The sequence below is a fragment of the Manis pentadactyla genome, chromosome 15 (assembly GCF_030020395.1).
Source record: "Manis pentadactyla isolate mManPen7 chromosome 15, mManPen7.hap1, whole genome shotgun sequence".
Taxonomy (NCBI): Eukaryota; Metazoa; Chordata; class Mammalia; order Pholidota; family Manidae; genus Manis; species Manis pentadactyla.
In genome coordinates, this window is record NC_080033.1 from 46,625,452 (window position 1) to 46,648,150 (window position 22,699).

At 43.7% G+C, this 22,699-nt stretch overlaps 1 protein-coding gene across 4 annotated transcripts in view; it reads left to right on the forward strand.

The window, feature by feature from the left end:
• ADGRG3 (adhesion G protein-coupled receptor G3) overlaps positions 1-22,699 on the forward strand; it is a 33,284-nt gene that overhangs the window by 2,141 nt on the left and 8,444 nt on the right. For 2 of the 4 annotated variants that reach the window (XM_057492815.1, XM_036897701.2), the window contains exons 2-8: positions 9,839-10,001; positions 17,486-17,624; positions 19,161-19,307; positions 20,137-20,271; positions 20,821-20,860; positions 21,021-21,121; positions 21,266-21,378. In XM_057492815.1, coding sequence (XP_057348798.1) covers positions 9,839-10,001; positions 17,486-17,624; positions 19,161-19,307; positions 20,137-20,271; positions 20,821-20,860; positions 21,021-21,121; positions 21,266-21,378 — 838 coding nt within the window. The remainder of the gene's footprint in view (positions 1-9,838; positions 10,002-17,485; positions 17,625-19,160; positions 19,308-20,136; positions 20,272-20,820; positions 20,861-21,020; positions 21,122-21,265; positions 21,379-22,699) is intronic. The other 2 variants (XM_057492816.1, XM_057492817.1) reach the window with 2 other exon arrangements.

A 22,699-nucleotide genomic window follows, 5' to 3' on the forward strand; every position in this document is an offset into this window, starting at 1 on the left:
CTGAGCAATCGAGTTTATCCCCTATAGTGACGTGGGTGCTCCGGTTCTGGCAAAGCGTCAGCCGTTTGAATAGTGTGGGGTTTATCCAGAGGTAAGACTCCTTCCATTGTGAACTTTTATGGGTTAGTCTCCATTTGCTCATTCATACGTTCAGGAAGCACAGATGATGCCCTCTGTGCAGTGCCAGGCTCTGTGCTGGTCTACTACGTGGTCCCTGCCCTCAAGGGGCTCCCCGCAGTCCAGTGAAAGGACAGGAGAGCTTCAAAGGGGCCCAGTGTGTGGTGGGGACCCAGCAGAAGACAGACACACTCTTTGATAAAGGGACACCTTATAAAGGTGTGGGCAAGGGAAGGGGGCCAAGAAAGGTGTTTACACACCAGGTCTGGCACCAGGGAGAAGAGGCTGAGGCTGTGGATGTGGCAGAGAAAAGCAGTCCACTGGTAGTGAGCGATAGGGAGGGGCAAATGCCGTCCTGCTTCCTCTGGCCTCTGACTTCTGCTCAGGTTCCCATCTGCACCTGCACTGAGGTGTTCCTGGGAGGCCAGCCTCTGGGGCACAGCGGAATGGAGAAGTGTAGGACAGGTCTTGTGAGAGGTAATGGCACCATCCTGCACACAGGCCTGGTTCAGGCTCTCCCTGGGTGGGTTGAGTGCTTTCAGTGTCTTCGAAAAAGAAGCACAAGAAAGGTATTTAATCATCTCTGACCAGGCGCTTGCCAAGAGCTTCACATACATGACTGCACTGAAATTTCACAACAGGCCGGGAGGGAAGCTCTGCTAACACCCACCAGGGTGCACCCTCATCCAGCACCCATTTGTGGCCGCTGGGAGGTAGAATAGACTACGATTACGTAGGAATGGCACTTGCCCTGGAGCTGGCAATTTCCTCCTCTCCCCAGCCACCCACTCCCCTCTCTCTCCCTCTCCTCTCTTCTTCCCTCTTCTCTCTCTCCTTTAATTAAAAAGCAAACATGGATCATATCATATAAACACTCGTCTGTCATTTGCTTTTTCCCATTAAACAACATACCATGAATATCTTTACAATCTAACAGAAAATTAAAGTTTCTTTATAAGCTGCTTAAAACAGTGTTGCTGTAGATCCAATTATTATAAAATCCAGTCTAAAATGCTCTATTTTTAATCCTATATTTACCCCTACTATGGATAGCCATTGTCTTTTTTTTAAATTAAGGTATTATTGGTATACACTCATATGAAGGTTTCACATGAAAAAACGATCTGGTTATTACATTTACCCATATTATCAAGTCCCCACCCATACCCCAATGCAGTCACTGTCCATCAGTGCAGCAAGATGCCACAGATGCACTATGTGCCTTCTCTGTGCCACACTGTTTTCCCCGTGATCCCTCACACCGTGTTTACTAAATATAATACCCCTCAATCCCCTTCTCCCTCCCTCCCCACCCGCCCCCCCACACCCCTCCCCTTTGGTAACCACTAGTTCCTTCTTGGAGTCTCTGAGTCTGCTGCTATTTTGTACCTTCAGTTTTGCTTCATTGTTCTACTCCACAAATGAGGGAAATCATTTGGCACTTGTGTTTCTCCGCCTGGCTTATTTCACTGAGCATAATATTCTCCAGCTCCATCTATGTTATTGCAAATGGTAGGATTTGTTTCTTTCTGATGGCTGAATAGTACTCCATTGTGTATATGTACCACCTCTTCTTTATCCATTCATCTACTGATGGACACTTAGGTTACTTCCATATCTTGGCTATTGTAAAAAGTACTGCGATAAACATAGGGGTGCATATGTCTTTTTGAATCTGAGAAGTTATATTCTTTGGGTAAATTCCAAGGAGTGGGATTCCTGGGTCAAATGGTATTTCTATTTTGAGTTTTTTGAGGAACCTCCATATTGCTTTCCCCAATGGTTGAACTAGCTTACATTCCCACCAGCAGTGTAGGAGGGTTCCCCTTTCTCCGCATCCTTGCCAGCATTTGTTGTTCTTAGTCTTGTCTATGCTGGCCATCCCTTACTGGTGTGAGGTGATATCTCATTGTGGTTTTAATTTGCATTTCCCTGATGATTAGTGATGTGGAGCATCTTTTCATGTGTCTGTTGGCCATCTGAATTTCTTCTTTGGAGAACTGTCTCTTCATATCCTCTGCCCATTTGTTAATTGGGTTATTTGCTTTTTGGGCATTGAGGCGTGTGAGTTCTTTATATATATTTTGGATGTTAACCCCTTGTTGGATATGTCATTTACAAATATATTCTCCCATCCTGTAGGATGCCTTTTTGTTCTGTTGATGGTGTCCTTTGCGTACAGAAACTTGTTAGTTTGATGTAGTCCCATGAGTTCATTTTTGCTTTTGTTTCCCTTGCTCAAGGAGATGCGTTCAGGACAAACATCAGGAGATGTTTGTCTATGTTGTCTTCTAAGAGTTTTATGGTTTCATGACTTACATTCAAGTCTTTGATCCATTTCGAGTTTACTTTTGTGTATGGGGTTAAACAATAATCCAGTTTCATTCTCTTGCATGTAGCTGTCCAGTTTTGCCAACACCAGCTGTTGGAGAGGCTGTCATTTCCCATTGTTTGTCTATGACTCCTTTATCATATATTAATTGACCATATATGCTGGGGTTTATATCAGGGCTCTCTAGTCTGTTCCATTGGCCTATGGGTCTGTTCTTGTGCCAGTACCAAATTGTCTTGATTACTGTGGCTTTGTAGTAGAGCTTGAAGTTGGGGAGCAAGATCCCCCCAGCTTTATTCTTCCTTCTCAGGATTGCTTTGGCTATTCAGGGTCTTTTGTGGTTCCATATGAATTTTAGAATGATTTTCTCTAGTTTGTTGAAGTATGCTATTGGTATTTTGATAGGAATTGCATTGAAACTGTAGATTGTTTTAGGCAGGATGGCCATTTTGACAATATTAATTCTTCCTATCCATGAGCATGGATGAGTTTCCATTTATTGGTATCTTCTTTAATTTCACTTAAGAGTGTCTTGTAGTTTTCAGGGTATAGGTCTTTCACTTCCTTGGTTAGGTTTATTCCTAGATATTTTATTCTTTCTGATGCAACTGTGAATGGAATTGTTTTCCTGATTTCTCTCTCTGCTAGTTCATTGTTAGTGTATAGGAATGGCACAGGTTTCTGTGTATTAATTTTGTGTCCTGCAACTTTGCTGAATTCAGATATTAGGTCTAGTAGTTTTGGAGTGGAGTCTTAAGGGTTAAGGGTTTTTTATGTACAATATCATGTCTTCTGCAAACAGGGACAGTTTAACTTCTTCCTTGCCAATCTGGATGCCTTTTATTTCTTTGTGTTGTCTGATCACTGTGGCTAGGACCTCCAGTAATATGTTGAATAGAAGTGGGGAGAGTGGGCATCTTTGTCTTGTTCCTGATCTTAAAGGAAAAGTTTTCAGCTTCTCACTGTTAAGTATAATGTTGGCTGTGGGTTTGTCATATATGGCCTTTACTCTGTTGAGGTACTTGCTCTCTATACCCATTTTGTTGAGAGTTTTTATCATGAATGGATGTTGAATTTTGTCAAATGCTTTTTTAGCATCTATGGAGATGATCATGTGGTTTTTGTCCTTCTTTTTGTTGATGTGGTGGATGATGTTGATGGATTTTCAAATGTTGTACCATCCTTGCACCCCTGGAATAAATCCTGCTTGCTCATGGTGTATGATCTTCTTGATGTATTTTTGAATTCAGTTTGCTAATATTTTGTTGAGTATTTTTACATCTATGTTCATCAGGGTTATTGGTCTGTAATTTTCTTTTTTTGTGGTGTCTTTGCCTGGTTTTGGTATTAGAGTGATGCTGGCCTCATAAAATGAGTTTGGAAGTATTCCTTCTTCTTCTACTCTTTGGAAAACTTTAAGGAGGATGGGTATTAGGTCTTCACTAAATGTTTGATAAAATTCAGCAGTAAAATAAAAATCAAGCGAATAATCATATTTGACCTGATTGTTTATAGTTCATGATGCGTGATCAAAACCAAAGTTTCTGTGATATGACTGCCCTTGCACTGTTCACCATGTAAGAACTTATTCATTATGTAAGAACTTGTTCACCATGTAAGAACTTGTTCGTTATGCTTCAGAAGATTGGAGACTGTTGCAAATTAGGCTTGGGGTTGATTAATGATTGTGCATTGACTCCCCTATACAGAATTTTATTGTTGTTAACAACCATTTGATCGATAAATATGAGAGATGCCCTCTCAAAAAAAAAAATTCAGCAGTGAAGCCATTTGGTATAGGGGTTTTGTTCTTAGGTAGGTTTTTGATTACCAGTTCAATTTTGTTGCTGGTAATTGGTCTGTTCAGATTTTCTGTTTCTTCCTTGGTTAGCCTTGGAAGGTTGTATTTTTCTAGAAAGTTGTCCATTTCTTCTAGGTTATCCAGTTTGTTAGCATATAATTTTTCATAGTATTCTCTAATAATTCTTTGTATTTCTGTGGTGTCCGTAGTGATTTTCCCTTTCTCATTTCTGATTCTGTTGATGTGAGTAGACTCTCTTTTTTTCTTGATAAGTCTGGCTAGGGGTTTATCTATTTTGTTTATTTTCTCAAAGAAACAGCTCTTGCTTTCATTGATTATTGCATTGTTTTATTATTCTTGATTTTATTTATTTCTGCTCTAATCTTTATTATGTCCCTCCTTCTACTGACTTTGGGCCTCATTTGTTCTTCTTTTTCTAGTTTCATTAATTGTGCATTTAGACTGCTCATATGGGATTGTTCTTCTTTCCTGAGGTAGACCTGTATTGCAATATACTTTCCTCTTAGCACGGCCTTCGCTGCATCTCACAGATTTTGCAGTGTTGAATTATTGTTGTCATTTGTCTCCATATATTGCTTGATCTCAGTTTTTATTTGGTCATTGATCCATTGGTTATTTAGAAGCATGTTGTGAAGGCTCCATGTGTTTGTGGGATTTTTCATTTTCTTTGCATAATTGATTTCTAGTTTCATACCTTTGTGGTCTGAGAAACTGGTTGGTACAATGTCAATCTTTTTGAATTTACTGAGGCTCTTTTTGTGCCCTAGTATATGATCTATTCTTGAAAATGTTCCATGTGTGACGAAAATTAGGCTTGGGGTGGATTAATGATTGTGCATTGAGCATTGACTCCCCTATACAGAATTTTATTGTTGTTAACAACCATTTGATCAATAAATATGAGAGATGCCCTCACAAAAAAAAAAAAAAAAAAGTACACACTTCCAATGGTAAAGTAATAAGTAACCGGGATGTAATGAATATAGTCAAGATATTGTAACAGCTTGGTATGGTGATAGCTGGTACCTAGAATTGTCATGTATATAAATGTTGAATCACTATGTTGTACACCTGAAACTAATGTAATGTAATACCGTGTGTCAACTACCCTTCAATAAAAAAATAATTATCTACAAAAAAAAAATGTTCCATGTGCATTTGAGAAGAATGTGTATTCTGCTGCTTTTCGGTGTAGAGTTCTGTAGATGTCTGTTAGGTCCATCTGTTCTGATGTATTGCTCAGTGCCTCTGTGTCCTTACTTATTTTCTGTCTGGTTGATCTGTCCTTCAGAGTGAATGGAGTGTTGAAGTCTCCTGGAGTGAATGCATTGCATTCTATTTTCCCTTTTAATTCTGTTAGCATTTGTTCACATATGTAGGTGCTCCTGTGTTGGGTGCATAGATATTCATAATGGTTTTATCTTCTTGTTGGATTGACCCTTTTATCATTATGTAAAGTCCGTCTTTGTCTTTTGTGACTTTCTTTGTTTTGAAGTCTTTTTTGTTTTATACAAGAACTGCAATTCCTGCTTTTTTCTCCCTATTAGTTGCATGAAATATCTTTTTCCATTCCTTCACTTTTAGTCTGTGTATGTCTTTGGGTTTAAAGTGAGTCTCTTATAGGCAGCATATAGATGGGTCTTGTATTTTTATCCATTCAGTGACTCTGTGTCTTTTGATTGGTGCATTCAGTCCATTTACATTTAGGATAATTATCGATGGGTATGTACTTATTGCCATTGCAGGCTTTAGATTCGTGGTTACCAAAGGTTCAAGGTTAACTTCTTTACTATCTAAGAGTCTAACTTAACTCACTTAATATGCTGTTACAAACACAATCTAAAGATTCTTTTTTTTTTCTCCTTTTTCTTCCTCCTCCATTCTTTGTATATTAGGTATCATATTCTGTACTCTTTGTCTGTCCCTTGACTGACTTTGGGGATAGTGAATTTAATTTTGCATTTTCTTAGTAATTAGCTGTTCTACTTTCTTTACTGTGGTTTTATTACCTCTGGTGACAGCGATTAAACCTTAGGAACAGTTCCATCTATAGCAGTCCCTCCGAAATACACTGAAGAGATAGTTTGTGGGAGGTAAATTCTCTCAGCTTTTGCTTATCTGGAAACTGTTTAATCCCTCCTTCAAATTTAAATGATAATCTTGCTGGATAAAGTAATCTTGGTTCCAGGCCCTTCTGCTTCATGGCATTAAATGCATCATGCCACTCCCTTCTGGCCTGTAAGGTTTCTGCTGAGAAGTCTGATGATAGCCTGATGGGCTTTCCTTTGTATGTGATCTTATTTCTCTCTCTGGCTGCTTTTAATAGTCTGTCCTTATCTTTGATCTTTGCCATTTTAATTACCATATGTCTTGGTGTGTTGTCTTCCTTGGGTCCCTTGTGTTGGAAGATCTGTGTACCTCCATGGCCTGAGAGACTATCTCCTTCCCCAGACTGGGGAATTTTTCAGCAATTACCTCCTTAAAGACACTTTCTATCCCTTTTTCTCTCTATTCTTCTTCTGGTACCCCAATAATGCGAATATTGTTCCATTTGGATTGGTCACACAGTTCTCTCAATATTCTTTAATTCTTAGAGATCCTTTTTTCTCTCTGTGCCTCAGCTTCTTTGTATTCCTCTTCTCTAGTTTCTATTTCATGTATCATCTCCACTGTATCCAACCTGCTTTTAATACCCTCCATTGTGCTCTTCAGAGATTGGATCTCTGACCAGAATTCATTCCTGAGTTCTTGGATATCTTTCTGTACCTCCATGAGCATGTTAATGATTTTTTTTGAACTATTTTTCAGGAAGATTCATGAGGTCAATGTCATTTAAATCTTTCTCAGGAGTTGTATTAATAATTTAACTTTGAACCAGGTTTCTTTGGCATTTCATATTTATGTATGGTGCCCTTTAGTGTCCAGAGCTCTACTTTCTGGAGCTGCTCAGCCCCTGAAGCAATGTCGGGCGTCACAGGTCAGTGGTATTGGGGCCTGGGGGGAGGAAAGAACTGTTTCCTGCTTCTCGGCTGCTATGCCTGACTCCATTGCCTGAACCAGTGGGCTGAGCACACAGGTATAAGCCTCTATGCTTTGCGTTTGTAGTTGCTCTGGACAGATCTTCCCTCTGGCTGGCCTAACGCCAGGGCAGATTTTGCCGGTTTGCAAGCCAGGTGGGGCTGGCCGGGAGAAAGACACAGTAGGCTGTGTATCACAGAGGGGGTCCTTGAAGCTGTGTAGCCAGCCAGAGAGCTGGAGCACCTGAAGGTCGTGAAAGCTCCCAACCTGCTGGGCAGAGTGCACCTGGACAATTTTGTCTACCTGTCCTTTCTCCTGAGCAGTAAGCTCTGTGCAGTCCTTGCCTCTTTAGTAGCCCTCTTGCTAAGGGCTTCCTTGTTAGGAAGTCTCTCAGACTTCCTGCTTTTCTTTTGTCCCAGAGCAGCTGTATATGGATTCCTGCTTTCCACAAGTATCTGGATTCTCAGTCTCTCCAGGAATTCTGCCTCTCTTAGCTTTCCAACCCCCTAATCACAAGAGTACCATGCAAGCACCATGAAATGTAGGTTTGTGCTCCCAGAGCAGATCTCCGGAGTTAGGTATGCAGCAGTCCCAGGCCTCCACTCCCTCTCCACTCCATTCCTATTCCTCCCTCCAGTGAGCTGGGGTGTGGGAAGGGCTTGGGTCCTGCTGGGCCACAGCTTTGGTACATTACCCTGTTCCGTGAGGTCTGCTCTTTTCTCCAGGTGTATGCAGTCTGGTGCAGTCCTCTTTCCTGTTGCTCTTTCAGAATTAGTTGTATTAATTATATTTTTGTATTATATGCGGTTTTAGGAGGAATCCTCTGTCTCACCTCTCATGCCACCATCTTTAATCCTATCAGGATTGCAATTATCTTTACCATGAACTTTATTTTTGTCTTAAAAATTAATGTTTCTCTGTGGAAGTGATATTGTACATGACTTTTTAAAAATTCAGACACTGGAGAAGGGTATAAAAAAATTAAAAGTAAATGTCTTTCACTGAAAAAGACATGTAAATAGCTGCACAAACTCTTTCTTAAATTAAAACAAAATTCAACTTCACCCCTCAGATCGGCAAGGATTTGAAAGTTTTGTAAAGTCTAAGATTATGTGCATGTGGGTAAATAGTCATTCTTGCCTACTTTTGGTGAGAATAAGTAAGGGCATCCCTTTTAGAAGGAAATTTGATGATACCTAGAAATTTCTAAAAGCTCATACATTGTGACCCCAAAATTCCAATGATAGTAATGTTTTCTATGAACTCTTAGCAGATGCTGACAAAGATGTTAGCAGCATTGTTCAAAATAGGGAAAAAAACAAAAAACAGACCTAAATACCAACAAATAGGAGACCAATGAAAAAGCATTAACAAATCCGTACAATGACTAGTATGCGAATATATAAAGAATGAGATGGGTCAACGTGTGCTGTGGAAAGATCCTCAAGATGTATTGCTAAGTGATCCCATTCACGTAAATTTTAAAAAGACTGACATAAAAACACTTGCATATGCATAGAAAACTCCCCACAGGTTGTGAAATAAACTATTACAGGTGATGAGCTCTGGAGTGTGACCTGCGAGCTACAGGGACTTTCACTTTTCATTTTTTGTCCTTGTGTATGGCTTATTTTTTTCACTCTGTGCATATATTACTTTTGTTGAGAGAGAGATATATATACATAGATATACATACATCCAGCATGAATACATAAATACACAAAGAGTCCCTTTTACAATGAAATTCTCACCCCCCGGAATAAATAATGCTGGCTCTTTGAATACCTACAGTGAGCTATGTCCTTTATGCATATGAGCTCTAATCTTTCCCAAAACTCACAAGAAAGGTGTTATTAACTCCAATTGACTGATGAGAAGATTGAGACTCAGAGAATTCAAGTAACTCACCTGAGGTCACACAGCTATAAATGACCCTAAGCTTCCACACCATCTTTTGTATCAGGTGAAAGGGAACTGAACTAGAAGTCATGAAAGCTGGTCTCTAGTCCTTGAATCGCCTTTCCAACTGGCTGGAGACCTTGCTTAAGTCACCATACTCCAGAGCCCTCATTTTGCTATATTCTATCCCCACCCCTGAAGGTAGCTATAAGGTTGCAAAGAGAATGTGGGAGAATGAGAGGCAAACCAAGATAGAATACATCCAAGAGTGATACCATGAGAGCACAGTTGCAAGGGCTTTGGAAAGTATGATGTGAAGCAAAGCCAGGCAGACTCCCTGGAGGAGGTAGTAAAGGATACTAGGACTAACATATGAAACCTTTCATCTACAGAGCCATGTGCTCTGCCTTTTGTACCTACTTTCCCCAAAGCATCCTGCTGGTCCTGTGAGGTAGGAGGTAGTATCTCCTTTCACTTTGGAAACCAAGCCCAGAGAGCTTATGAGCCCAGCTCAAGTGCATTCAGTGTGATGGATGGAGGGGGGATTCCAGCCCACACCACCAACTCTGGAGCCTGAGCTCCTCACTTACCCCTTGCCATGGCTGCCCTTCACCATCCAGCTTATTCACACTTTCTGCATCCTCCCCTAGGTGAGGAAGAATCTAAGACCAGTCTTGAGCAGCCAAGAAACGTCTGCCTGGGGCTCATCAATAAGGACCAGTATGAACCCTTCTACCTTGAGAACACTGCTCAGTGCTTCACAAAGTGTGGGCAGCGGGAGAGTGAACCCTGTGATCTGGGAAACTTGCAGCGGTAAGGGGGCCCTCTGAGCTGGAGCAGGAATCTGGGGCTCCTGCGGGGTGGAAGGGAGGCTGTTAGGAAGGGACAGAGCTGTCAGCCCCCATGGTTCCAGAAAATGCTGTTCTCATCTCACCCTCCCATCTTGTTGTTGGACGCCCACATTCCCCCTTCCCACCTCCCGAGACCCTTCTGATCCAGGGGATGCAGAGATGAATCAATCCCTGTCCCAGCCATTGTGGAGGGACAGATGTGGGTCCAAATGCTGATGACTCTAGAGTGTGATCATACAGAAGGGTGGACAAGGTGCCAGGTTAGCTCAAGGGAGGGATGTCTGCCAAAGCTTCACTGGGAGCACAACCCATGAAAATGTTTTGAAGGCTACATAGGAGTTTTCTAGTTGAACCCAAGCAGTGTTAGGGGATACAGGCAGCAGAACTTCAAGAAGTATTGGGGGAGAACTACAGTGCTTTGAACTGTGAAATAATAAAATGCTGGGGATGTAGGTAACAATGGGGAGGTAGGGTGGGTGGGGGATAGCCTGGAAATATAAGCAGAGACCAAGTGTGAGCTACACCAAAGCAGGAGGGGACATGGCAGTGATATATTTTAAATAGAGCATTGTCAACTTTGTATTTTAGGAAGATTGCTCAGGTTTCAGGGAAGGATACAAGGGTGGTGACGTGACCAGGACGTAACTGCAGTGGTCTGGGTACGAGTGAGGGCTGAGCCACCTGCACTCCCACCACCAGTTGGCACTGTGCCCCTAGGAAGGAGGGATAGATTGGAGACATTGTATGATACAGACTCAGTGAGACCAAGAGACTGATAAGACCAAGAGACCAAGAGATATTGGATTGAGAGAGAGGAAAAGGTTTATAATACATCTCCAAGAGTCATCTCCCAAAATATCTTTGCCTCTCTCCCATCCTCTCCTTTCCCCATAACTCTTCTAGGGTACTCAGGACAGGCTCATAGTTGGCACTAGGTGCATATTTGCTGAAAAAAATAAATGAAAAGCTTGTTCTCAGGCTTAGGGTTAGGACATTAATTTGACTGAACCGTATTAATTTCAGTGGCCTGAAAATGCTCCCGTCCCTCCCTGAAGCTTCTCCAACAGCTTCTTAGCACCAGGAAGCTGTTCAGGAGGCTCCTTGTTGTGCTGCCTTATGGTGGGGATAAGTGCTTTGGAAAAATCAGGGCTCTGGGATCAGAAGATGTGGGGTGTCTTCCCAATCCTATCACTTAACTATGTTGTTTCCTTTATCTTCACAACCCTCTTAGGTAGGACCTGTTGTCAACCCGTTTTACAGATAAGAAAACTAAGGCTCCAAAAGGTTAGATAACTTGTCCAGAGTTACAGAGCAGGTAAACAGCAAAGCCCAACACAAACCTAGGTCTGGAAGACAGTGGGGAAGGTATGTAGTAACACAGGCTGGGGTTAGGCAGTCGATTCTTTGATGCCTTTAAACAAATTATTTTTGTATCATATCTTTTCTATTTGTACTCTGTGAGAGCATTCATCTATCACTGACAGCTCCACCCTACTCAGAAGCAGAAGTCCAAAGCCCTAACTTTTTTTCTAAGAAAAGCCATTTTGAGGTATAATATGTATGTAACAACAAAATGCACAAATGTTAACCCTACAGCTCAATAAATTTTTACATATTAATATATGCATCCTTTAACCACCACCCACATCAAGCTATAAAACTTTTCTAGCCTCACAGAAGGGTCCCTCATGCACCCTCTCAGTCAATAACACCCCATCATGGTAACCTTATTCTAACTTCTATGACCAAATGTTAGTTTTACTTGTTTTCAAGCTATATAGAAATAGAATCATACAGTACTCTTTTGTGTCTGGCTCCTTTCTCGCATCATTATGCCAAGAGATTCATCTGGGCTGTTTTGCATGTTTTGCAAGAGATTCATCTGGGGTGTTTTGCATCAATCCCTAATCTGCTTTCTACCCTGTAGATTAATGCTCTCATTAATGCTCTATAGTATTCCGCAGTATCAATGCGCCGCTGTGTATCAGCTCTTCTACTGTTGATGGGCCTTTCAGTTATTTCTGGTTTGGGGCTGTCTTAGTCACTTCAGGCTGCTATAACAAAAATACCAAAGACTGGGTGACCTACAAACACGGGGATTTCTTTCTCCCAGTTCTTTAGTCTGGAAGTCCAAGATAGGGTTGGGTTCTGGTGAGGACCCTCTTCTGGGTTGCAGACTGCAGATTTCTCACATGGCAGAAAGGACTGGGGAGCTCTATGGGGTCTCTTTTATACAACACTAATCCCACTCATGATGGCTCCACCCTCAAGACCTAATCCCCTCTCAAAGGCCCCACCTCCTGATACTATCACACTAGGTGCTTAGAATTTCCACATGTGACTCTGGGGGCAGACATAGACATAGTTCAGAATAAAGGCTATTATGAATAAAGCTGCCACAAACATTTTTGTAAATGTCTTATTGTAGACATATACATTCATTTCTCTAGGATAAATACCTAGAAGTGGAATTGCTATCAAAGGTTGGCATATGATAAATTGTAATAAGCACCGCCATAGTTTTCTGTGGTGGCTGTATCAATTTACACTCCCACCAGCAATGTGTGAGAATTCTAGTTACCCCACATCCTTGCGATATTTGGTATCAGCCTTTTAATTTAAGCCACTCTGGAAAGTATATGGTGGCATCTCCTTTCTTTTTATTAATTTTGGTGGATTTATTTATTTTAACTTACATACCATCCAATCTATTCATTGTTAGAGTACAGTTCAATAATTTGTGGTATATTTATGCCATGTGTGGAAACATTATTCTAATAATTTTAGAACACTTCCATCACCCCCAAAAGTACCCTAGTGCCTATTTGCAAACAACTCCTGCTCCCATATTCAGCCACAGTCAATCCCTAATCTGCTTTCTACCCTGTAGATTTAACTTTTCTGGGCATTTTACATAAGGGAACAATTCAATATGAAGACTTTTGTGTCTGGCTTCCTTCACTTACAATGTTTCTGAGTTACATTAATATTTTATTATGTATCAATAGTTTGTTTTATTTCATTGTTGAGTAATATTCCATACATTTTGTTTATTCATTCACTAGTTGATGAACATTTGGGTTGTTTCCAGTTTGGGGTTATTATGAAGAATGCTGTCATGAGCATTTGAATTCAAGTCTTTGTAGACATAGGTTTTCATTTCTTTTGGGGAAATACTTATGAATGGAATTGCTAGAATATATGATAGGTATATTTTCAGCTTTATAAAAAACTGCCAAACTATTTGTCAAAGTTGCTGTATCATTTGCTTTTCCAACAGCAGTGTGTAAAGCAGCTATAGTTTCAATACATCCATGCAGTATTGTTAGTCTTTTTGGTTATAGCCATTCCAGTGAGTGGGAGTGGTGTCTCCCTGTAGTTTTAATTTGCAGTTCACAAATGACTAATGATGTTGAGCATCTTTTCATTTGCTTATTAGCAATTTGTGTATTTTCTTTGGTGAAATGACTATTCAAATCTTTCCCTCTTTTTTTAAATTGGGTTGTTTGTCTTATTACTGAGTTTTAAGAATCCTTTTTAAATTCTGGATGCAAGTCCTTCATCAGATGTATGATTTGCAAATATATCCCCTCAGTGTATGTCTTGTCTTTTGAATATCAAAACCATTTAATTTTGACAGGCCCAACAATTTAAGTGTGTGTGTGTGTGTGTGTGTGTGTGTGTGTGTGTGTGTGTTTGATATATCAAAGAAATGTTCATCTAGCCCAAGGTTTCAAAGACTTTCCCCTAAGTTTTCTTCTACAAATGTGTGATTTTAGCTTACAATTAGGTTATGCATTTGGAGTTCATTTTTTATGCACAGTGTGAGGTAAATGTCTAATTTATATTATTATTATTATTATATTTGCACTAGATATCTCATTGTTTCAGCACCTTTTGTTGAAAAGACTGCTTTCTCCATTGCATTGCCTCTGGGAGGGCATTCCATTGAGGGTTAAATGGAAGCTCCTGTAATGTCATCTTCCTACCAACATAGTAAATGAGAAACCAAACTACATCCCTGGGGGAAATGCAGAGATTAACACCATCATGAAAGACTTGAAAAAAGCAAGGGAGGTAATGCCTATCACAGCTCCATTTAACTCAGCATAAATCAGGTGGATCTTGGAGAATGACTGGGAAATATCACAGACTTAATCAGGTATGAGTCCAACTGCAGTTCCCATCCTAGATGAGTACATTTACTTGAACAAATCAACACAGCCCCTGGCAATTGGTATGTAGCTGTTCCAGGCTAATGCATTTTTCTCCATACCAATTTTCATAGACTACCAGAAACAATTTGCTTCTACTTAGCAGAGTCAATAGTATACTGCCACAGTGTTTCCTCAGGGCTGTGCCAGTTCTCCTAAACCTCTGTCATCATACAATTAGTTCACAGAGATCTTATTAATCTTTACATGCTACAAAGCATCACTCTGGTCCAATATATTGAGCATATTATGCTGATTAGGTCTGATGAGCCGTAAGTGGCAAGTATGGCTTTAGGAAGACATAGTGAACTAGAGGATGGGAAAGAAATCCCACAAGGATCCAGGGGTTCACCACCTCAGTGAATTTTCTGGGCATTCAGAGGTCTGGAGAACATCAAGATATCCCTTCCAAGGCAAACGATAGGTTTTTGAATCTCACACCATTGACAATGAAAAAACAAGTACAATGTGGAAAAATGTATATCATGCAAACATGAACCAGAAGATAGCTGAGTATATATATTGATAGGAGACGAAGAAGATGTCAGCTTTGTAATTAAAAATTCACCTCTACATCTATGCTTTAGGCTTTTTAAATATATGTAACATTTCACCACTAAAATAATTTTTAAAAGTGCTCTAAGGACCAGATCAGGAAACCTTCCCTCAAGAAAGTGAATTGGGCTGTTTTGCGAAACCAAGGTATTTTTTAAGTGCATGAGGCAAACTATATATATTGTTAAATACAATTCACTATTTGATTTTACCAATGAAAATCACAATACTCCTGCATTTAGTTAAATAAAAGTATATAAAAGCTAGAATCAATTGGTGTAGCTCAATCAATGGATCTAAATAATCTTGTCTCACTGTTTCTGCCTGGATGGTGTTCTAATTGTCTGCCGCACCCAAGCACATCTGTACGTATTTGCATGGTTTACTCTTTATACTATGAAACATTTTTTTCTGTGAGTTCTTTGGTGCTTTTTTCCTTGGTAAAAGGAAAACTGTGAGAGTTGAAAAGTGATGTCAAAATAAAAATCTCTTTTGTCTTCCTGGCAAGCCCTCCATAGCCACTCCTTTCCTGGAGGTTTGATCTGGCTGTACCTGCTTTTGCTCCCCTTTTCTCCCATTGCTACCTCAGCCCTTTATCTGTTTAGAGTGTTAGGAAAGGTATGCAGCATGTCTTACAACCCAGGCTTAGAAAAAGGAACTGGCCGTGGAGAAGTTTCAGAACCATGGAGAGCATGTGGGTTGGGGGCGGGTGGGTAGGATTGCCTTACCCTAACATTTTAGCTGATGGTAGGGGGCTGTGGTAAAATAAATGAGAACACATGTGTTCTGTGTGGTTCCAATACCAGCTCAGTTCCCATGCAACTCACCTTCAAAGGCTTAATTCCCAATACTCACTTAGCACACAATAAATGTGAGCTAGCACTCATGCCACACAAGTATCATCCTACAATTTAAAATACTCAGAAGAATTTCTCCAAATAAGATACGGAAAGGCCAAAAAGCACATGAAAAGATGCTCAACATCATTATTCATTAGGGAAAAGCAAATTAGAACCACCATACAATGCCATTTCATACCCACTAGGATGGCTAGAATTTCAAAGAAAACAAAATGAAAAATATCCACTGTAGGCAAGGATGTGGAGAAATTGGAACCCTCATACATTGGTGGTAGAAACATAAATGGTGTAGCAGTTGTAGAAAACGGTTTGACAGTTCCTCAAGAAGTTAAAGATAGAATTACCATATGATCCAGCAACTCCACTCCTAAGAGTATATCCAAAGGACATGAAAATGTGTCTTCAAACAAAAGCTGGCACAATAATAAAAGCAGCTCTGTTCACTACATAGCCAAAAGGTGGGAATAACCCAACTGTTCATCAATGGATAAATGTATGAACAAGATGCGGCATATCCATACTATTCACCTATAAAAAGGAATGAAATATTTATACAGGCTACAAAATAGATGAAACTTGAAAACATGCTAAGTAAAACATCTTAGGCACAGAAGACCAGGTATCATATAATTCCATTTATATGAAATATTCAGAATAGACAATTCATAGAGCAGTGGTTTCCATGGGTTGGGGAAAAAGGAAGGGGGTGGTTGCTTCATAGGTACGGAGTTTCCTTTTGGGGTGAAGAAAATGTTCTGGAACTAGATAGTGATGATGGTTACACAACATTGTGAATGTATTTAATGCCACTGAATTATACACTTTAAAATGGTTTAAATGGTACATTTTATGTTATATATATAGTCTCAGAAAAGATAAATACATAAAGTACTTGGAAGGACCACTTGCTGGAATCCCTCAGAACCAGCCTGGATTGCTCCCACTGAGACAGAGACTGTGGGTTTAGGGTAGGGTGAGGGCCTCCGGAAAAAACAAAGCAAGATAATCCATTGCGGGATTTGCTTTGGCCTGCTGGGGGGACCCAGCTTATTTTTTTGACTTTGCCCAGATGCTGCTTTTCCTCCTCCAACCTTAATCAAGTGATTTGCAACCTGGGCAATTTAGCAAGCAAGCCCAAAACAATGTAGTAAAAACAGGAAGGATTCCATCTTGAAGATAAAATTGCATTTTAAAACCCAATTAGTTAAAAAGTAAGTTTCTTAACATACTCTTTAACAATCAGACAATAACTCAGCCCACCTTGGGAGCAGAGCAGGCAGTCTTGATTGATATGCTTCCCAGACCAGGAAGCTGCTATCCTGGGAGGAAATCAGAGCAGTAAATTTCTTGTAAATGACCCAGAAGACTAATAAGAAACTTAATGTGTCTTCAAAGATAAATATTTTGGAACCACTTAGCAAGTCTGCATTTCTAGCCTTTTGTCTCTCAACCGCTCATAAATACCCTAGACAATGCACCACCTGGGACACTCTTGTCCTCTGCCAGGATGAGCCAGAAGCTCTGTCCTCTCGCTTTATCTCTAAATAAAAGTCTCTGCCTTGCTCTCCTAGCATGAGTGTTTGCAAAGTTCATTCTTTGACTCTGTGAACAAGAACCCCTGGCATCACCATGCCACTCCTCTTTTCCTGCAGTGATCCTAGGGTCTTTCCTTTGATATTCTGGGTCACCCCTCCACCCCAAGAGCTTGATGATTGCTTCCCATGGTATCTTTCCTCCTGTCAGCTAGGCTGGGGACCAGGTGAGTGGGTAATAACCTACAAGACACTACCTTTTGCCTGATCCCTGGCCCCTTGCAGATACTGGCTGAAATATGAGACCTATCTGGTGGAGAAGACTCTGGTAGAGACCGTGAATATGTCTTTTATGAAGGCTTTTGTCAAGAATGTCAACACCAGCATCTCAGAAGACCTGTACTTCTCTCTGACCCCCTCTCAGGTGAAGAGTCCCCCATCCCTGTTGGCAGGTTCTGGCCCTAATCTCCTCAGGCATAATTTTTCAGAACTCCGAGAGAGTCACGGTCCATGCTTGATGTCCCTCAAACCTTATCCTTTTCATGTCTCATTTGGCAGTGTCTGCCACCTTGCTAATGGGTGCCAGTGAACTAATTGGGTGAGTGGATCCTGGTCACAGATTACCCAGGGTGCTAAGTTGAGACACTTGGAGGATCATTGAATTGAGAGTCAGGAGCCCTGGGTTCTGCTCCTGGACTTATGACTGCCTCACGAGGTGCCTTCCAGGAAATCCCTTCCTCTCTCAGGGCTCTGGAGTCCTTATCTATAAAATGAGCTCTAAGGCGTCTTCAAAGTCTGCAGCTCCCACGAGCTCTTCCCCACGGGGCATACCTTTGAAACTGGTAAGGGCACCCTTAACCATACTGCAAAGGACTAAACAGGCAGACTGGATTCAAATTCTAACTCTGCCGCTGACCAGCTATTTATGATGTTGGGCACACAACTTTTCTGAGCTGTGGTTTTCCCCTCCCTAAGATGGTGATGGGTTTGCCCACTGTGAAGGTTGTGGGGTGGGGATAGCAAATGAGATAATGCACAGGGAATTCTTGGCACAGTGGGGTGCAGCCTCCCTTAAGGAATGAAACTGAGGGCTGAAGTCAGGCAGCAGGCAAGTTGGCTCCCATTGAAGCGCTCCTGATCTGTCTGGGGAAGGGAGATGGAAGAGGGAGAGGGCTTCTCTCAATCCTTTATTATGTCAGCCAAGCAGCTGAGCCCTCTGTGTGGGGTATGCACTAACCCCAGAAATCACCCACATGTCTTTTTGACAAGAGTCAGAAGAAAGAAGAAAGTTGGGGCCTTCAGCTCTGACCCTTAGCTCCCCGCGTTGCAGTGCCCACGGAGTGCTTTGAGGCAGGATGTGGTGGGACCAGTGAGGTCAGAGAATGAACAAAATATGCTTTGCAGTGATCAGTGAAACTTATTATTTTAATCATTGTTTGCTTTTGCAAAATTTGTTGTTGGGTGGGGCTTGGTATCACATTCAGTGTGAAGCCTCATATCCTTCATCTCTGCTCTCACTGTGTCCCTTCCCAACGGCCTTATTATTTTCATTTATTCCTGTGTCAGAAGCCAGACACCTTCACCATAATGCCCTACGTAAGCACAGGGGCTGTTAGCATCGTGGCCAAAAGTGCACCACAACCGTCCATCCCTCACACTTGCAAACTGAGCTTCACAGCCCACTTTCAGCCTGACAGGTGGCCAAGCAGGCACCTTGTTAGCTCCACTCTCCACATTTGGTAAACTGAGGCTCACTGAGTGTTACGACTTATCCTAGAGCTCTCAGCCTGTGCAGAGCAGAGCGTGGGCTGTGCCCCCAGGTGTCCTGCCTCTCAGAGCTGATGTCCTCAGGTGCTCCCCTCACCCAGTGGCTGTTTCTCCTCCCAAATGGAGAGTGGCGGGACCTGATGCAGGGACTGGAATCCTCCAGTAAAGATGGGCATTGCTGGGCATGTTGCAGATTCCCAGACAGGTGGCAGTGGATGAAGACGAGCACTCTGACAGAGTCCGGCTGCCCAGGAGCCTTTTTGAGACCTTGCAGGGCAACCAGTCAGTGATCCGGCTGGCTGTAATGGTCCTGGACATTGGTCGTGGGAACCTATTCAAGGTGAGGAGGGGCTTGACGGCACTCAGAGCTGCTCAGAGGCTCAGGGTTTGGTTCATCGGGGACCCGTGCCCCAGCTTGTTGTCTCCGGACTCTTCCCTGCAGGAGCTAATGGGACTGGAAGGGAGACAAGCCCCTGCAGAGTGTTTCTAAAACACCCACGGTCACCCCAGTCCCCTGTCTCTAAAGTCTGTGGACTGCAGACTCACACTGGTCACATACACTCAGATGTCTGGACCCCACACACCAGTGTCCTTGGCTTGTGTCCAGTGACTTGTAAGTGTATCCAAAGTGAGCTCATGCCTTATGTGTGTCCTGTGCATGTACAAGCACGCACATCCTTTCATGTTCCTGGTGCACATGTAATTGGTGTGCACCATGTCCTCACAAGCAAGTGTATCTGTGCTCTTGTCAGTGTGTGCCAGGTGTGTGTCCAGAGGTGTGTACCCACTCACATGCAGATGACCACTGTGAGTCGGCACCCACTGCCCCCCATGTCTGGGCTGTCTTTCTTCTGGCCCTGTGCTCCTCCGGTGAGGAGGGCAGAAAAGCTCTGCAGGCCAGCAATGGAGAGCTGTCAGGTGCGTGGTTTTGTGACCAGTTAGCCTGGAGTGCAGGGTCTGCCCTGGCCCAGCTGCAGCAGGAGACTACAGGGAGTGGCAGGAGGAAGGTCACCCGTGGCCCCTGGGGCCTCTGGTTCCCTGGCCACAGGCTTTTCCCTCCAGGCAAGAGCTACGGGTCCTGGAGGCTTCCAGAAACTCACCCCCTCCCATCAGGGCTGAATTGGGAGAGCCCCTTCCACAGCCTAGCCTCCTCCCATATCCCTCCACAGGGCCCTCAGTTCAGCCAGGAGGATGGCCACAGTGTGTTGAACAATCACCTGGTGGGCTTGAGTCTGGGTGGTACACCTGTCACCAGGCTGGCCGAGCCTCTGCAGATGACCTTCTTCCACCAGCTTCAGCCTCCCGTGAGTCCCCTACCCAGGGCTGGCAGTGACTGAGGGGCAGGTGGGCTCTCACAGGCATAGGGCAGACATGCATGGGACTCTGCACCCACCAACCCTTCCTATCCACACTGGAGAAGCCATTAGGACACACAGTGGGGCCTGGGGACAAATGCATGCCCTGTGTATGTATGTCCTCATGCCTCCCAGACACCTGCTCACTCATGTGCTCAGAGGTGCACGTAGGCCCTGGCAAAGCCACATACAAGCGCACAGCATTACCCATCCACCCACTTACATGCTCCCTAAAAGCATGTGCACACGGACACACCACCTCCCACCCACGGCCACACAGCACATCCAAGCCCGTCACATGCTGATCCAGGGCACACCCAACCACGTGGCTAATGTCCCTGTGTGAGCCGCGGGGTGAGACTTGCTTTCTGCCTGATGAGCACACATGCTAAGATGCGGAGGCATCTGCCCTCTCCTCACTGCCCCCCGCCCTCTTCTCCCCTCTTCCCACCTTCTCACCACCACCCACCTCTACCCTGACTCCCACTCTGGTTTCAGAACGTGACTCTCAGCTGTGTGTTCTGGGACGTAACTAAAGGTAGGCCCTGGAGGACCTTCTCTGGGGAAGAGGGGCAGGGAGGATGGGGGCTCCCTTAGGAGGCAGGGCTCCACCCGTGGGGCTCCTCCCTCTCCCCCTTTCTGGACACCTCTCCATGCTTTCCCTCCCCTCCCTCATGCTCCCCTCCCCTCCCCTCCAGGATCTACAGGAGACTGGTCTTCCAAGGGCTGCTCCACGGAGCTCAGAGCCACAGGAACTGTCTGCCGCTGTGACCACCTGACCTTCTTTGCCCTGCTGATGGTAACAGCCCACCCACAACTGATCCCACTGTTCTGGAGGGGCCAAGGCTCCTGCCCCAGGGGAGAGGCTTCCTGGCAGAAGCCAGTTCTGTGGGGTGCATGGGGCTGGCTTCCACTGATGCCCGGTTTGGGGGATCGCCCACAGAGGCCGATCTTGGACCAGGCCACCGTGAAGGCCCTCATTCGCATTTCCCAGGCTGGCTGTGGAGCCTCCATGATCTTCCTGGCCTTCACCGTTGTCCTCTATGCCATCCTGAGGTGGGTGACCACATCCCTACCCCACAGCACCCTCCTGCCCTCAAGGGTGCAACAATACAGGGTAGAAAGCACCCTGGTCATGCAGCATCAAACCTTCGTTTCCTCACCTACACAGTAGGGTTGAATGTTGAAATGTGTCAGGGCTATGTCAGTTGCAAGTGTCAGAAACTCAGTTCAAACTGGAGGGAAGAAAGAAGTGTGGTTCGTGTAATTGAAAAGCTCCAGGTGATCACTTCAGGCCTCCAGGGGCTCAAAAGATGTCTCCAGGACTTGGTCTCTCTCTGTGGCTTACAAGTTCACTGCGTCCTCTGTCTGTCATGTGAAGCAGCTTCTGAACATTCAGGCGCTCCGGGGAGCCCCAGGCTTGTATCACAGTTTCTTAGCACCTACGCAGCTAAGATTCTAAACTAAGTCCTAGCATTGAGGCTTTTAAAAATATTTTTTATTTTGAAATAATTACAGCTAACAGGAAGTTGCAAAAGTAGTACATAGGGCCCTGTGTTTCCTTCATCTAGCTTTTCCCAATGATGACATAGCTGTCATATAATATCAAATCAGACAATTGACATTGGTACAGTGCTACTAACTAGGATGCAGTTGCCAATATTTTTTACATGCATTCATCTGTGTGTGTGTGTGTGTGTGTGTGTGTGTTTCTCTGCAACTTCATCCCATGTATAGCAGAGCTGACTTTTACTGGTCTAACTTGGGCCACGTGCCTATGACTCAGTGTGGCCAAGGGATGGGTGACCCTGACTGGCCATGCCAGGTCATGTGCCTGCTCTTGGGTTTGAGCTAGCAGAGGGCCAACCTCACCCAGACTTCATAGCTAAGCATGGGGAAGGGTATTCCCCAAGGAAATCTGGGCTGTTTCTGGAAGGGGGAGTGAGTCCAGGACAGGCAGAAGCAGCAGAGACCGCTGTGCCCTGTGCCCAGGCTGTCCCAGGCCCCAGCCAGGACTGAGTGATGCACAGGCACTGCCAGCTTGAAGGAGCCTGTGGGAGTAGCCCCATGCCCCAGCCTGCCCTGGCCCCAGCCTCCTGACTCGTGACTTAACTGGAGCAGTTCTGGGGGTCTCCTGACTCCCAGTCTGGGGTCCTCCTATTGCCTCTTGGCCTCCATCACCATTTGGCTCTGGGCTGCAGCTCCCCCTAGCCCCAGCCTCTCCATGTCAGACCAAACCATGGTCCCGTCCCCTAAGCCCTGGCCTACGACACTGCCCTCAAACCGGTGAGCTGAGCATGACTTCCCAGCTGGCTGCACTGTTGGCCCCTGTGAGCCGGGTTTGGAGAGCCAGGAGGAATTGTCACCAGCTCCCAAG